The sequence below is a fragment of the Bidens hawaiensis genome, unplaced genomic scaffold (assembly GCF_021521415.1).
Source record: "Bidens hawaiensis isolate Kalapana, Puna unplaced genomic scaffold, B.hawaiensis_p1.1 tig00020146_1, whole genome shotgun sequence".
Taxonomy (NCBI): domain Eukaryota; kingdom Viridiplantae; phylum Streptophyta; class Magnoliopsida; order Asterales; family Asteraceae; genus Bidens; species Bidens hawaiensis.
In genome coordinates this window covers 357643-371209 of record NW_027493068.1, presented here as the reverse complement: position 1 = coordinate 371209, position 13567 = coordinate 357643, and the positions used below count along the sequence as shown (strand labels likewise).

Below are 13567 nucleotides of genomic sequence, written 5' to 3'. Positions count from 1 at the left end.
CAAGGTTTTGTGTAGAATCATTGAAAGAGTTTTGGATGCCAATTTAGTTTTTTTTTTTTTTTTAAACAGGGACTTTCTTGTATTTAGGCTGTTGCGCTCTCTAAATTTGGAGACCCCCGATGCCTTACTCTAGCCTGTTGTTTTAACCGTGGCCATGCTGACTTTAAAGTTTGGCTTGGGTTATGATTCAAATTGATACAGTAACAAATTGTAATTAGTTGGATTTAAAATGCATCTCAAAAAGGAAATGCAGCTATTTGCTTTTCATTTAAAAGAGTTTTCTAACCAGGGTCCAAAAGGTTGTGCATAGCAATGTGTCGACTCCAAAGGGGCAGGGGTATGTCTTTAGCAGGTTAGGGTTTGCAATTCAGAAAGGGGTGGCGGCGCAGCTTGTTGCCCGCCTACCTGCTATATTGATGTAATATCTATGTTTCATCAGTAGAAATAAAAGGTAAAATTAAAGATTCAAAAAAAAAAAAAAAAAAAAAAAAAAAAAAAAAATTATGAATTCTCAAACAAAAAAAAAAAAAAAAAAAAAAAAAAAAAATTTAAAAGAAATATTTTTCACGTATTCTTTTTTTTTTTTTTTCTGAAAGACTTCATGTATTCTTTTAATCACCAATTTGTTTAATCTAACCTTTAAAATAAATTCACCGTAAAAAAACTAAAAAAAAACTTGTAACTTTGTTGTTATTTTCATTAGCTTGGCCATATTTTAGGCACACGCATTTCTTGGAAGGTACGTGTCCAAGTTGTTATGACGACCATTACGTGACGAACAACCATGGGAAAAGTGCATTCATATTTTCGATTTTGATCTAGATTCTATCTGAAGGGAGGCATTCACAATTACAACCCTGCGTTTAACGCATTCAATAGTATGCTCAAATTTTTACAAGTAATTTGTTGTTATAACTAGCATTGAACTTTTGATTACGCCCTGTTGCTACAGTGCATGTATATTTCCTTAACTTTGAGTATATACACATGTGTCATATACATTACGCATAACCCGATTATTGTAAAGGGGTGTATTGTAAAAACAATTGTTTAAACTTTAATCAACCTTAATGTTTTGATAATGACTTAATTAAGACAATGTGACATAAACTTATATTAGTTCATCATTGATGCTTTATGTTACACACATATCCCTTAACACTTGATTAATCATATTTAAACACAATTTTTTAAATATTTAATATTTGAATCGAATAATATTTAAAAGACTTATTCCACTCTTGGTAAGTCTTTCATTCAAACCATACATTAAACAACCAAACTCACCAAATTGGCAAGTCAAACTTAAAGAAGAAAATGGTTGAAGTACTTGGATTGTGTTGTGTGGAAAAGTGGCAAGTGAAGAGATGTCTTCTCACATGTGTTGGTCAACGTTACAAGCCAAAAATTGAAGATAATAACCACACAAAAGACATAACGTTCATATTGGCAAGTCCAATGTGACGTGCACCGGGCGTTCGTAGATGTGAGTTTAGATAAATTAGGAAAGTTTAAATCAAAAGTAGGTTTTTCTTTTAATAAGTTTTGCTTTTGAGAGGAGGCAATTTTCAGCAAGCTTGTAAAAGTACAAGGGGGTGTGTGTGTGTGTGTGTGACAAAATCTTGTTGCAACCTTTCCTTCCTTATCCATCTCCATTAATAATAATAATAATAATAATAATAATAATAAACAGCTAGTGATGAATACCTTACTGGTACCACTGCCGACGACGACGTCCATCTACACAGCTCCGGTTTGTAATTCAATTCGATTTCCTCCTTCAAAACGCTTCTTCAATCTTCTTCGTGCATCTTCGAATGAATTGGATACCGAAACAGTTCTAGAGGAAGAGGATGATGATGGAAAGGAAAAAGAAAAACAAGAATCATCAAGCGACGGTGTGAAGAACACGCCAGCCATCGACAAAGACCTCAAAAAGGTAAACCAATGTTTTAAAAACCAGTTTTTTACTCGTATCGGATTGGGCTAGAAAATGGTATAACAGGTTGAATAGTTTACCTTATAATTCTTATAAATACAACTTTAACTCCAAAAATAACCCAAAAGTAAATGATTTCATAATAAAAAATAATCCAAAAGTTAATCCATATTAAAAAATTAATACAAAAACTCTCAATTTTTTATTAAAACAGTCCTAAAGTTTACACCTTTGAATATTAATTGTTGGGTTAAAAGTAATTTTGATAAAATATGTGCCGCAAATATCAAAAATTTCTTGGACATAAAACCGGTTTGCCGGTAAAAACCGGTATTTTAGAAAAAACCGCCGGTACGATGTTCTAGCAAACCGGTCAAAAATACCGGACTCAAAATACCGGCCTGCTGTGCGAAATCCGGTTTAACCGGTTCAACCGGCCGGTTTGAACCGGTTTTTAAAACACTGAGGTAAACACTCACTCGGAGCGTTCCGGGCAGCTCCTCTGTAATTATACGGATTTTTTTAGAGGATTATAAGTGGTTGTGAGCGGAGGAGGAGAGAGAAAAATTTAAAAATATAATGAGTAATTTGGAGGAACGATGCAAGCGTTAGACCGTAATTACTCTATTCGTAAATGAATTGCGAACTCGAGGCTAGACTGACTTTATTACTTTGCTAAAAGAGGGACCAGGTCATCGTAGTGATTAGAGGCTAAACGTGATTGCTAGCCTCTCCGTTGTGTTGACCTAGGGGCCCTGCTTACTCTTTTTAGGGCCCAAGTGGAATACCACCGGAGGGAATGAGCACCTCCCGGAAGAGAGGGCATCCTCTATTTTTTTTTCTTTTAATATATTTGAAAGTGGTTGTGAGTAGAGGAGAGAGAAAATATAATGAAAAAGATATAAAAAATTATTATTAATTGTATATAAGAGAAAAAATGTATTGTTTTTAAGTGTAATTATAGAGATAAAGATAGAGAAGCTGCCATGAATGCTCTCGCTTAATTGATATTCTTCTATTTATAAATATCCCATTAGCAGCTGCTCTAATATTCATTTCTATTTAAATATTCGTTTATTAAAAAGGTTAGACAAGCTAACCCATGACGTTTATTATTAGATGGTTAACAGTGTCAGCCGACTCAAAACCTAGTTGTTTTCATGTTAGGTTTGTTTTGGGTCAGGAATTGCCACCTCTAATTTTAGCACTTTGAACAATGTCTACTGTCACAACAGGTTGTGCAGAAAACCGCTGCTACGTTTGCTCCCAGGGCTTCAACAGCTTCAAAGAATCCAGCCGTACCTGGATCAACGTTATACACTGTTTTTGAGGTTCAAGCATATGCTTCAATGTTGTTGGGGGGAGCCCTGTCTTATAACCTCATATTCCCATCAAATGAACCTGATATTTGGAGACTAATGGGCATGTGGTCAATCTGGATGTTTAGTAAGCGCTACTCTCTTCTCTACTTTTGTCTTTTTAAACCCTCTGCTTAAAATAAAACAGGCTGCTGAACGAGTTGTGTTTTATCTCAAACGACTCAAATGGGTCAAACCAGAAGGTTTAAATATTGACGCCCGGTTAAATGGGTAGTAACAAAACTGATCCATTTACTTGTTAATGAACCGGTTAGTTGATTTATTTTATATTTTTATCTCAAAGAAGTCAAATCAGAATGATTAGATCGGGTCAAAATTTGTTCAATTTTTACGTCATACAACCTCCTAAGAGGTGTAGGGACCGGGCTTTTAACTAGTTGGGTCAACGAAAGTCAAAACTGGCTTTTGCCTAAACCGTGTTTCGGTTCTTAACGGGTCTCAAAGTTTAGGTTCCCAACTTGATTATACACGCCGGTTAGGGTTGCCGGTTTCGGTAGCAGTTTTGGTTCAGATTCCAAAACCGATTTTTTGTACACCTCTAATATGTGCTAAAAGAATTGACACATCTCAACCGGAACATATTTTGACCCGTTTACAGAGTCAATTCATCTTTTTACCTCTAACCACCTCTAGGTTATAAAATTTTCATTTTGATATTAAAAGTTGAATTGTTTACAGCAATTCCATCCCTTCGTGCACGAGACTGTTCAAAAAATGAAAAGGAAGCTCTCAACTATCTGTTTCTTGTTATCCCGTTGCTGAATGTTATAATCCCGTTTTTCTTGAAATCTTTTGCGGTTGTCTGGTCCGCAGACACAGTAGCTTTTTTTGCTATGTATGCATGGAAGGTAAATTTTTTTTTTTATTAATTGCACTTTATAGACCGAAAATTTGACGCGTTTATTGCCTAAAAACTGAACTGTTTTAACCAAAAACCGTTTCCACCCATTTTGTCCCGCCTACTTTTTATTTCTTGATTTGCCTTTTATGATTGTTTGATGTTTTTTGCAGCTAGGGTGGCCACAGAAAAATGAGTAGTTCTTTCTAAATGGTGTTGGATTGGAGCTTAATAGTTTACATAAGGGCACAGGGTAGGAAAATGTATATGGATCTTCATAGCCTATGTATTGATGTATACTTTTTATAATTTATTTATGAAGAAAATGAATTGTCATTTAAAGGCTCAAACCTTCAATCCAAGTGTCATTGCTGAGGCTGCTAAGATAGGTTTGAGCTAGCAGTTTGAATCAATTTGGGTCCTGAATCAGGCCTGGTTTATAAAAAGCGCACCAGAGCACGCCTTGGTACAAGATGGTTCGGTTGAGGTGCAAGGGAGGTTTTCTGCAGTACATATTTTTTAACCGGAAAAGGGCATTGTCCACACAAACTTTGTTAATTAAGAACTTAAAACCAGAAACCAAGACCTAATCTGATTCGGCTCTCTTCGTGTTTTACAAAGATAGGTGGTATTAATGCTATTTCGGGTAACGTCTAATTTGAAAATGTTTCAATATGATATTCGTTGCTCGTTTTGCAATAACTCGAATAAATTATAGCATTAACAAAACTTACAAATATAACAAACAAAATGTATTAAATATATTTTCTTAAAAGAACACGCTACAAAACAACAATTTATAATCTAACAGGGTTTTAACCAGTCCTTCCTATTCAAAATGCTGGACCACTTAATGACCTGCAGGGTTAACTAGGAACTTGTAGGATCTGGCTCTAGATCGTCACTTTCAACAAAACGAACATCATCTCGTCATGACGTAAACCAGCCGGGCCACTCTTGACCTACTCAAAATCAGATCGTTTTAGAACATAGTCGAGCTTAAACAAGCCCAAGCCTGCATTGGAGCTTACTTAATAAACAAGCCCGAGCCTGAGCTTCACATATCAAGCCAAACTAGGCTCGCGAGGCTAAATAATTATTACATTTATATGAATAATAGGCTCGATATTATATATAAAATTACGATAATATAAGTAAATAATAAATATTTGATTATTAAAGAATTGTAAATATATATACATAAAATAATTATATCATTAATAAATGACAAAAAAAGGTGAGACGGAGCCAAGCTCGAGCTTGAATAATTACTCACAAGTTGAGCTCGAGCTTAAGACATAGAGCTCAAAACAAGCCGAGCTCAGGCACTCTTATAGACAAGCTTAAGCTTAGATAAACCCGAGCTCGGCTCGGCTCACGAGTTGTTGCTTTTCATAATTAGTTCTTACACGCAACATCACTTCATCCTTAAACAACACCTAAATACTCACTCATTCCTCACAAACTGTAAAAAACCAATTCATTACAAACAAAAGTTAGCAAACATAATCTGAAACCGAAACATATTACATACCGGATAATATTTTGCTCTTCCAGACTGCTCCACTAAACCTGCTTACAAATACTCCTCGTCACTATCTTCATCATCATCATACTCAGAATCTGACTCATTATTCATAGGCCGCATCAAACTATTCATGTCAAATGATGAGTTGGTTTCCATCTCATCAACATCTATCGTGTCATATCTCATCCTTTCCTCAAATTTACTATCTGAACAATTAAGAAGCCACGCAAGTGAACATTTAAGTCCCATTTTAGCAACCATTTGATGCCTCGGTTTTATAGTCGACTCCAAACCGTAAGTAAAAAAAGCCGGGAAATCAACCAACTCATCCAACTGCCGACCCATCTTAAGAAAATAATCAAAATTCAATTTCATAATATCCATATTCAAAGCAAGAATTTGTGGACACAAAATAACCATTTTTTTCACTTGTGTTTCGGAAAACCCACATGTTTTCAAAAACTCGACATGCTTCACGACAGCCGCGTTACTTAAACTTACAATTTGTGGCATCTTTTCAATAACTTTCCCGAAATCTTCATGGGTCAGATTAACGAGCGATGTAAGGAAACTTAGCTGTTTAGATAGCTTTGGGCCAAGATCGAGCCCGATAATTTCAGGATATTGTGCGATTATTGAACAAATAAACGATTCCCGGACACCAAACTCGGTTAAAAACTTGGCATTCGGTTTGATACGATCGTTTAACCCGAACCCAAGTATGTGAGGTCGTTTTTCAATCAAACGGGCCACCGCTAATGTCGGGATTCCTACACTTTCAAGATACTCAACGAACGGTTTGATCACTCTCCCGACTCGCATTCCTAAAATCTCAGGATATCTCGTTAAAATTCCACCAATTTCCCGTCTCGAAACCCCAATTCCAACTAAATACGCTACCGACGTGCTCATTGTACCCTCGAGTTTATACCCTAAAACTTCCGGGTACCTTTCAAGAACGCGTGGAATATCGTTCAGTTTAATATCCATACCTTCCAGATACTTAACAACGGGTGCGAGATCGACTACAACACTCGAGTGAAGAACTTGAGGGTATCGTCTTAAAAACTCGGTTAAGTTTGACCGTTTGACGCCTAGTTTACCTAAATAATCAAGAACCGGAATCATGTTTTTCTTGACACTACAACCAAGAACAAGAGGGTAGTTGTTTATATCTTCAATTGTTAACCCTAATGTGTGAAGAAAATCGACCCGTTCTTTCATAACATCAACGGTTGTTGGCTTGAGAAACATAAGGGAAGATATCTCATGGTGCACGATTAACATACTTGATTTGGGTATGCAGTTATAGCCTATGATCTTCATGCTTGTTGTGCATCCAAAAGAATCTGCAGCCTGTAATATTGCAAGTGTTGTTAAGAAGTTAAACTATTTACAAGAAACAGGTTGTAAATATACAGTATATTTATGAAGTAAATTAGAAAGAATGAAATGAAGATATTATATGTTCCCAAGTCCATTTAAAGAGTGAGAAGAAAGGAAGGAAAATTAAAAGAGAAAAGAAAGGAAAATATGAGATTTTATTTCGTGTTCCCGAGTTTAATGAAAATGAAAGAAAAGAAATGAAAAGAAAATTAAACATTTTATGTGTTCCCAAGTTTGAAAGGAAAGAAAAGAAAAGAAAATTACAGTTTTACTATTATACCCTTTAAGTTAAATTATAATTAAAAAATCCATGTTATAACATTACTAGCATACCTTCTCCAACCATGACCCTATGTTGAATTGATTGCAACTGGTATGATACTTGATTATTCATTCTAGATATTGAAAAATTAATTTACTCATTTTGCATTATAACTTTAATTTTAACATTTGACTTTATGCACAGGTTCAAACGAATCCATGATGATTGTTCATGCATTACTAGAAGTTGCTGCACATCCAGAATATGATAGTGCAACAAAAGCCACCAATAAGCAAATCAGGTGAGCTGCTTGCAACTGTCTGGCACGAACAAGTTCAACTACCTTGTGTATCTGATTATCCATCAAACTGCCTAGTTGAAAGTAATTAATGTATTATTATGAAACTAACAGTAGCAAATAAGAGCGTACTAGGATGTTTTATTTAATAGAAAAATGGCTTAGGCTACTACCATTCACAACCCAGTCAAACTTAACTTTTCATTAAAACACTAATATCTCTCTTTTCCATCTACAAAACTTAACTTTTCATTAGGCTAATCCCATTTACAACTATGGATGAGCGTTTTCGGTACGGGTACCGATTGGTACCGGCACCGAATTATGCCAAAGATCACAAGATTTTAAAAGTATAATGAATATATAATGCATAAGATTATAGTAACATATTAGAAATTATGCGTTAAAAGATTAGATTTCTTGGTGCATTATAAATCAGTCTTATAAAAGCTTTTGGCTTGATGGTCATAATTATATTACTATATTATTATTCATTAGCTCTGCTAATCTTTTTGTCTTTAACTTAATGGTTCTAGTTATAAAGATGTAATATACTTGACTACTTATTCTTCTCGGAAAAAAAATTATGGATCCTTAAGAGAGATACCACCTTAATGCAAATTACCAGCATACCCTCAGCCGCATCAGTTCGCAGATTGTCCAAACCAGGCTTCTTTTCTTTGGAGGGGCTCATATTTTGACCCGTTTGACCAATAGAGGCATTACAACATTAAATGAATCACAAGAGACTTCTGTGCACCTTACATCAACTTCAAAAGGCTCGATAAAACTGCGAGGCACATAATGCAGGCAGGCCTATACTTGCGTATTTGTAAAGATGTTATTTTTTTTCCGTTAAAAAGTTGTAATTTATTTGCAATATTTATTTCTTTTCGCAACTTGGAAAGGGGGATTGATATGAAACTGAAATCAGAAACTAAAACACCGCAGATGTTGGTTAAAGAAACATAAGAAGATGCAATCGAGATGAATGAAGAGGAAGCAATCGCTGGCTGGCTCTGGTGGAAGATAAAGTGAAAGGGAAAGAGTTGGGAATATATAGTTGAAGAAGATATGACGGGTTGAGATAAAAAAAGATACACACAACTATACTGCATAAATAGTTTCTAAAAACATGAGCCACGTTAAGGGGCTTTTTGTTTGTTACATCTGATTTATTCAGACTTCAACGTATAACCTTAATTTTTGTTTTATTAACCATTCAGATCTTAATGAAGAAAACAAATGTTCGGTTACATATATCAATTATCGTTGTTTTCTGTTCTTATCGCTAACTTGTAACGAACATAAAATTGTTTCCTCATGGACATTTAGAAGCACAAATACATAATGCATTAAGTATATAGACCACCAGAAATGCACAAAAAAACCCAGTTCCAGACCCAACCCGGCGTACCCAAACCGGAATCAAACCCGCCCTGCCCGACTCACCAGGTACAAATTGGGTTCCAATTTCTCGAAGGAATTATAACCAAACCCAAGACCAAATAGGAACCACCATAACCCGTTCAACTTATACCCGGTCAAAACCCAAACCTAAACCAGCCGAAAACCGATAAAAAAAAAACACCGCTAAACTAATCCAATAGAACCAAAACTACTAGAATCCAGTCCCAACTCCCAACCTACCCAATTTTTTTTACTTATGTTGACCAAAATCAGACCCAGTTCCTTACCCAGAACTGATTCTTAAGAAGACCGGGTTTGTGCACCTCTATAGACCTTAGAGAATATCCTCATATTAGAATCAACCCAAATATTTATTTAATATTTGTAATGCTAACAAAAAGAAAACAAACAAAGCCATTAAAGCAAATCATGAAAACAGTTGTAACCAAACTAGTCAACAACTTAACAAACCCATCACATTTAATCCAGAATTCTCTCCAGCAAAGACTGACTATATAAACTATTTTCACTTCTCTCAATAAACAATCCAACAATAACAACCATAAAATGGCATGTCCCAAATTTACCGATTCCTTCGCGTTCTTCTTTCAGCTTCTTTTTCAGCAACCAAAACGCAAAACTCAGCTCCAAGCATATCATGTACATCAACACCCATTTTAATGCTCATATCAATGATTTCAGTTATCACTTCAACTGTGATAGTAAATCCCAATGTAGACAAAACCCTTATAGCATTCGCAATCCTACATATGTTTTCTCGGGTTTTCAATGGAGTGTAAGCTTCTTCTTGTTCTTCAAGGCTTATTGATATTTGAGATTTGTTGTTTTCTGATTCGGGTTTAGTGGGTATCGGTTCATCTTCAATCATTTTATCTTTGACTTCAACATGTTCACCGACCCATATGATCCCGTTACATCCAAGTACTAAGTCGACCCCATATTCTTCTAGGTGGGAGAAATGATGCTTGCGCTTTTTTACTAGGTATGGCGATACCGTGAGCATTTGACCCTTTTCTAGCTGTGTAACTGAATATTAGTTTCTTAAATAATTATACTATCAATCATGACATCAAACATATTTGCGATCAACTCAATAAAAGCTCGAACCGAACCGAGCTTAAACAAGCTCAAGCTTAAAATAAGCTCGCTTGATAAACAAGCCCAAGCCCGAGCTTGAGCTTCATTTAAAGAGCTCAATTAGGCTTGTGAAACCAAACAAGCCTATTATTTATATAATAATACGAGCATGTTTAGGATTGAGTTTGAAATATGCTTATTGGCTTATTAGCTTTTCAAAAAGCCATTTTGAAAAGCCAGGATTTGGGGCTTTTGAAAAACTGCCTTTTCCCTTTTAAAAAGCTAAAATAAAAAAGATTTTTGTGATTGCCAAGCACATTTTAACTTATTGACTTTTTGAAAACACAAATAAGCCAATAAGATTTTTTCAAACTCAATCCCAAGCATGCTCTAAGTATATACGTGCATATTTAAAATAATAATATGTATATATGCATATATTGGGATAAGATAACTAAACAATATATATTATGTTATTATATTTATAAACTCAAACCTTTCCATATTTTTCGCTCCTTGCATGCAGTTGCAAACCCCCATCTCGCATTGTTTCACGAACCTCAGCCTAAAAGAATAAAATAAATCATATTATTTTAACTTACAAGAATTTAGATAAACTTCAGGACACGATCAACCCGTGCCATTTCTAAACACTCTTAGTTCTAACTAATATGTCATTCATGATTGAATATACAATTGAAACAATCCATTCCTTCAGTAGAGGGATACTTGTTCACATGCTTAAGTTTTTAAACATTAGCCCATTAAACATTTTAAATACATGTTTAATTAGTTTGGATATATATATATATATAAGGAGGGGTTTTTTGAGAACCATGTTGAGTCTTAAGAACTTAAGAACTCAATTCTTGACCACACATTTAATTAAATGGATTGGAATATGTGGTTAAGATTAAATGTGGCAAAAAAGTCAAAGAGGAGAGAGAATAACTATGTATAGTGATTACACAACTTTAAACGTCCGTTACACATATGTAATAAGTCGACCCGGTGCGTAAAAAATTCTATAATTTTTTTACGTATATGTAACCTACATATATTACGCATGTGTAAAAAAAATTCGAAAATAAAAATCGTTATGCTGAGTTCTTTTGAGTTCTTAAAACTCAAAAGGGGTTCTCATTTGAAATCTCCCCTATATATATGTGTGTGTGTGTGTGTGTGTGTAAATACATGTTTAATTAGTTTTGATTTTAGTTTGGATATCTATATATGATATTTTAGTTTGGATATCACATACGATATATGTGAAATTTTCCCTAAAATATAACAAAAATCAACTCATCTTAAAGTAATGGGTGAAAATTGCCCCTAGCGTTTTAGACGCTATTACCATTTTAGGACTGTTTTACAAATCAAAAGTCAAAATCAAAGAAAATCTGATTTGTTTTTCAACTTTATTTTGCATAGCAAAATTCTCAAGAGAAAATAATTTAAAAAACCATAAACTAGTTTCAAGAAAGGAGGTCAAAAACTTACAGAGACGACATCATTTTCTTCAAAAATGCTACGCATATTGAGCTCATCAACTTGAGTTCTCCGTCTCTAGCAATTAAAAGAATACAATGAGATGTTAAATATACACAAATATAAACAATCTTGAAGAAAACACAGATACACAGCTGAAAATACTCATGATTCACAGAATATACAGATCACATACGTTATAACATTATTATTCAATATATATATTTAGAGCAACATAACAGTATAAATCATCTGGGTTAAATGGTTGAACTCATCCAGGCCACTTTCACATGCTATATGGTTAGATGGTTGATTTATTATTATTATTATTATTATTATTACTATTATTATTATTATTATTATTTTGCTTATAGCTAAAAATTTGTGTTTTTGTGCTTACTTATTGCATTATGTTGTCTATGTATCCCATGATATGTATGAATGCTACATGTTCAAATAAAGGAAGACGGGCACTTATCATATGAGAAAGAAAATTTGCAGATTGGCAGGGGGTTGTGACATAGAAAACATCAGAAGATATATCTGCAGGATCCTTTCCGAGATCATTAGAGGCATATCTTCAATCAAAATAAAAATCAGCAGCAACTGACATATCTTTTGAGCATAAGATGGATTGAGTTCGAGTGGTATTTTTAAGGAAATAATGGCTAAAAATTAAGCAGTTTGATGTGGTAGAGCTAACGTAGAGCTATGGAAACAGGGTCATGTTCAGACCTGAAGTTTTTTGCAAATGATTCCCTATGAGTTCTGTGAGTATTTTTTTTACCCTTATTTTTGTGCATCTATAATATTACTGGATATAACAAACGCATTATAGAAATCATATGATATGAGCACACAAGATAGTTGAAGATGTACGTACTTGTATCCCGTCAGGCAAATTCATTGAAGAAAGCATCAATACTGCATGTTGGCTAAAATTAACCTCCAACTTCCACCTCTTTGGAGCCACCTTCACATATAAATACATACATGTTTAATAAATATATCATCACTAGTAGTAAAACACAACATATCCATCCGGTGTCTGTCTTACCTCAATAACACGACCGACAACAACATCACCGACTTCAGGCTTATACCTACACCAATACCAAACCAAACCAAACCAAACAATTAGGTTTCATATATATATAGTTTAATAATTAATGAACCATAAATTGACAAATACCTACCTGGCTCTCAAAGTGCGAACATAGACGAGTTTATTAACGCGCTCGATGACTCCGCATACAGTTGCGACAACCTCACCATCAAGCACTGTAGTCCCATGACCCCTAATAATAATAATAATAAGTGAAGAAACAACACAAATTGCTTGCTAATAAAAGTTAGGGGATTACTTGAGAATGGCGTCTTCTTGGTTGACGGGAATGGTGTCGGCGACTGTGACGGAATTAGTTCCGGCGGAGAGAGACTCGAGTGCTCTTTGCAGCCTCACTTTCTGCGTCTGATTCAACGGTAGCTCCTCCATGCCTCTCATCTCTGTGTCAATTCATAAACCCTAAACCCCTCTTTTTATTTTAACATTGTTAGGGGCTTAGGGCCGGTTATAATGGAACGGGGTTTCTTGACACAAAACCGGGCCGATTAACCGGTTATTTGACCATTTGACTCTATTCGGTTTTAAAATTTATCGGTTTTTGGTTAACTAGTTTGTGCATCTCTAATGCCATATATACATGTTGCCGCTCACTAGCCTGGAATGTTTTAGCCCGTTAAATTGGGTGAATGGTTTATAGTTTGCACCACCGGATTATCGGCAATGCTGGTTTATATCGGTTTAAGTAGACTTTAAACCAAAGGCTTTTACTGGCCAATCTCTGAACCATTTACCTTCCGATTTTAAGTTTTAACCTAGCAGTGTTCGATCAAATTTAGTATTTTGCCATTGAATTGAATTACTCTCAATGAAGACTT

The 13567-nt window shown here is 34.8% G+C and overlaps 3 protein-coding genes across 3 annotated transcripts; 1 reads left to right on the top strand and 2 right to left on the bottom strand.

The window, feature by feature from the left end:
• The first annotated feature begins 1699 nt into the window (after positions 1-1699).
• Positions 1700-4470, top strand: LOC143559976 (protein RESISTANCE TO PHYTOPHTHORA 1, chloroplastic-like). The gene is made up of 4 exons (XM_077048389.1): positions 1700-1939; positions 3175-3385; positions 3997-4166; positions 4330-4470. Exons 1-4 carry the CDS (start codon positions 1700-1702, stop codon positions 4354-4356), a joined length of 648 nt encoding a protein of 215 aa, XP_076904504.1. The 3' UTR covers positions 4357-4470.
• Positions 4471-5054: 584 nt separating this feature from the next.
• LOC143559966 (transcription termination factor MTERF4, chloroplastic-like) lies at positions 5055-6911 on the bottom strand. Its single transcript, XM_077048379.1, has 2 exons — positions 5691-6911; positions 5055-5118 (listed from the first exon to the last, which is right to left on the bottom strand). The coding sequence occupies exon 1, from the start codon at positions 6906-6908 to the stop codon at positions 5733-5735; it is 1176 nt and encodes a 391-aa protein (XP_076904494.1). The 5' UTR covers positions 6909-6911; the 3' UTR covers positions 5055-5118; positions 5691-5732.
• A 2648-nt stretch (positions 6912-9559) lies between these two features.
• LOC143559967 (exosome complex component RRP4 homolog) lies at positions 9560-13130 on the bottom strand. Its single transcript, XM_077048380.1, has 7 exons — positions 12991-13130; positions 12823-12924; positions 12684-12729; positions 12510-12599; positions 11639-11704; positions 10635-10703; positions 9560-10079 (listed from the first exon to the last, which is right to left on the bottom strand). Exons 1-7 carry the CDS (start codon positions 13128-13130, stop codon positions 9624-9626), a joined length of 969 nt encoding a protein of 322 aa, XP_076904495.1. The 3' UTR covers positions 9560-9623.
• Between the last annotated feature and the right edge of the window lie 437 nt (positions 13131-13567).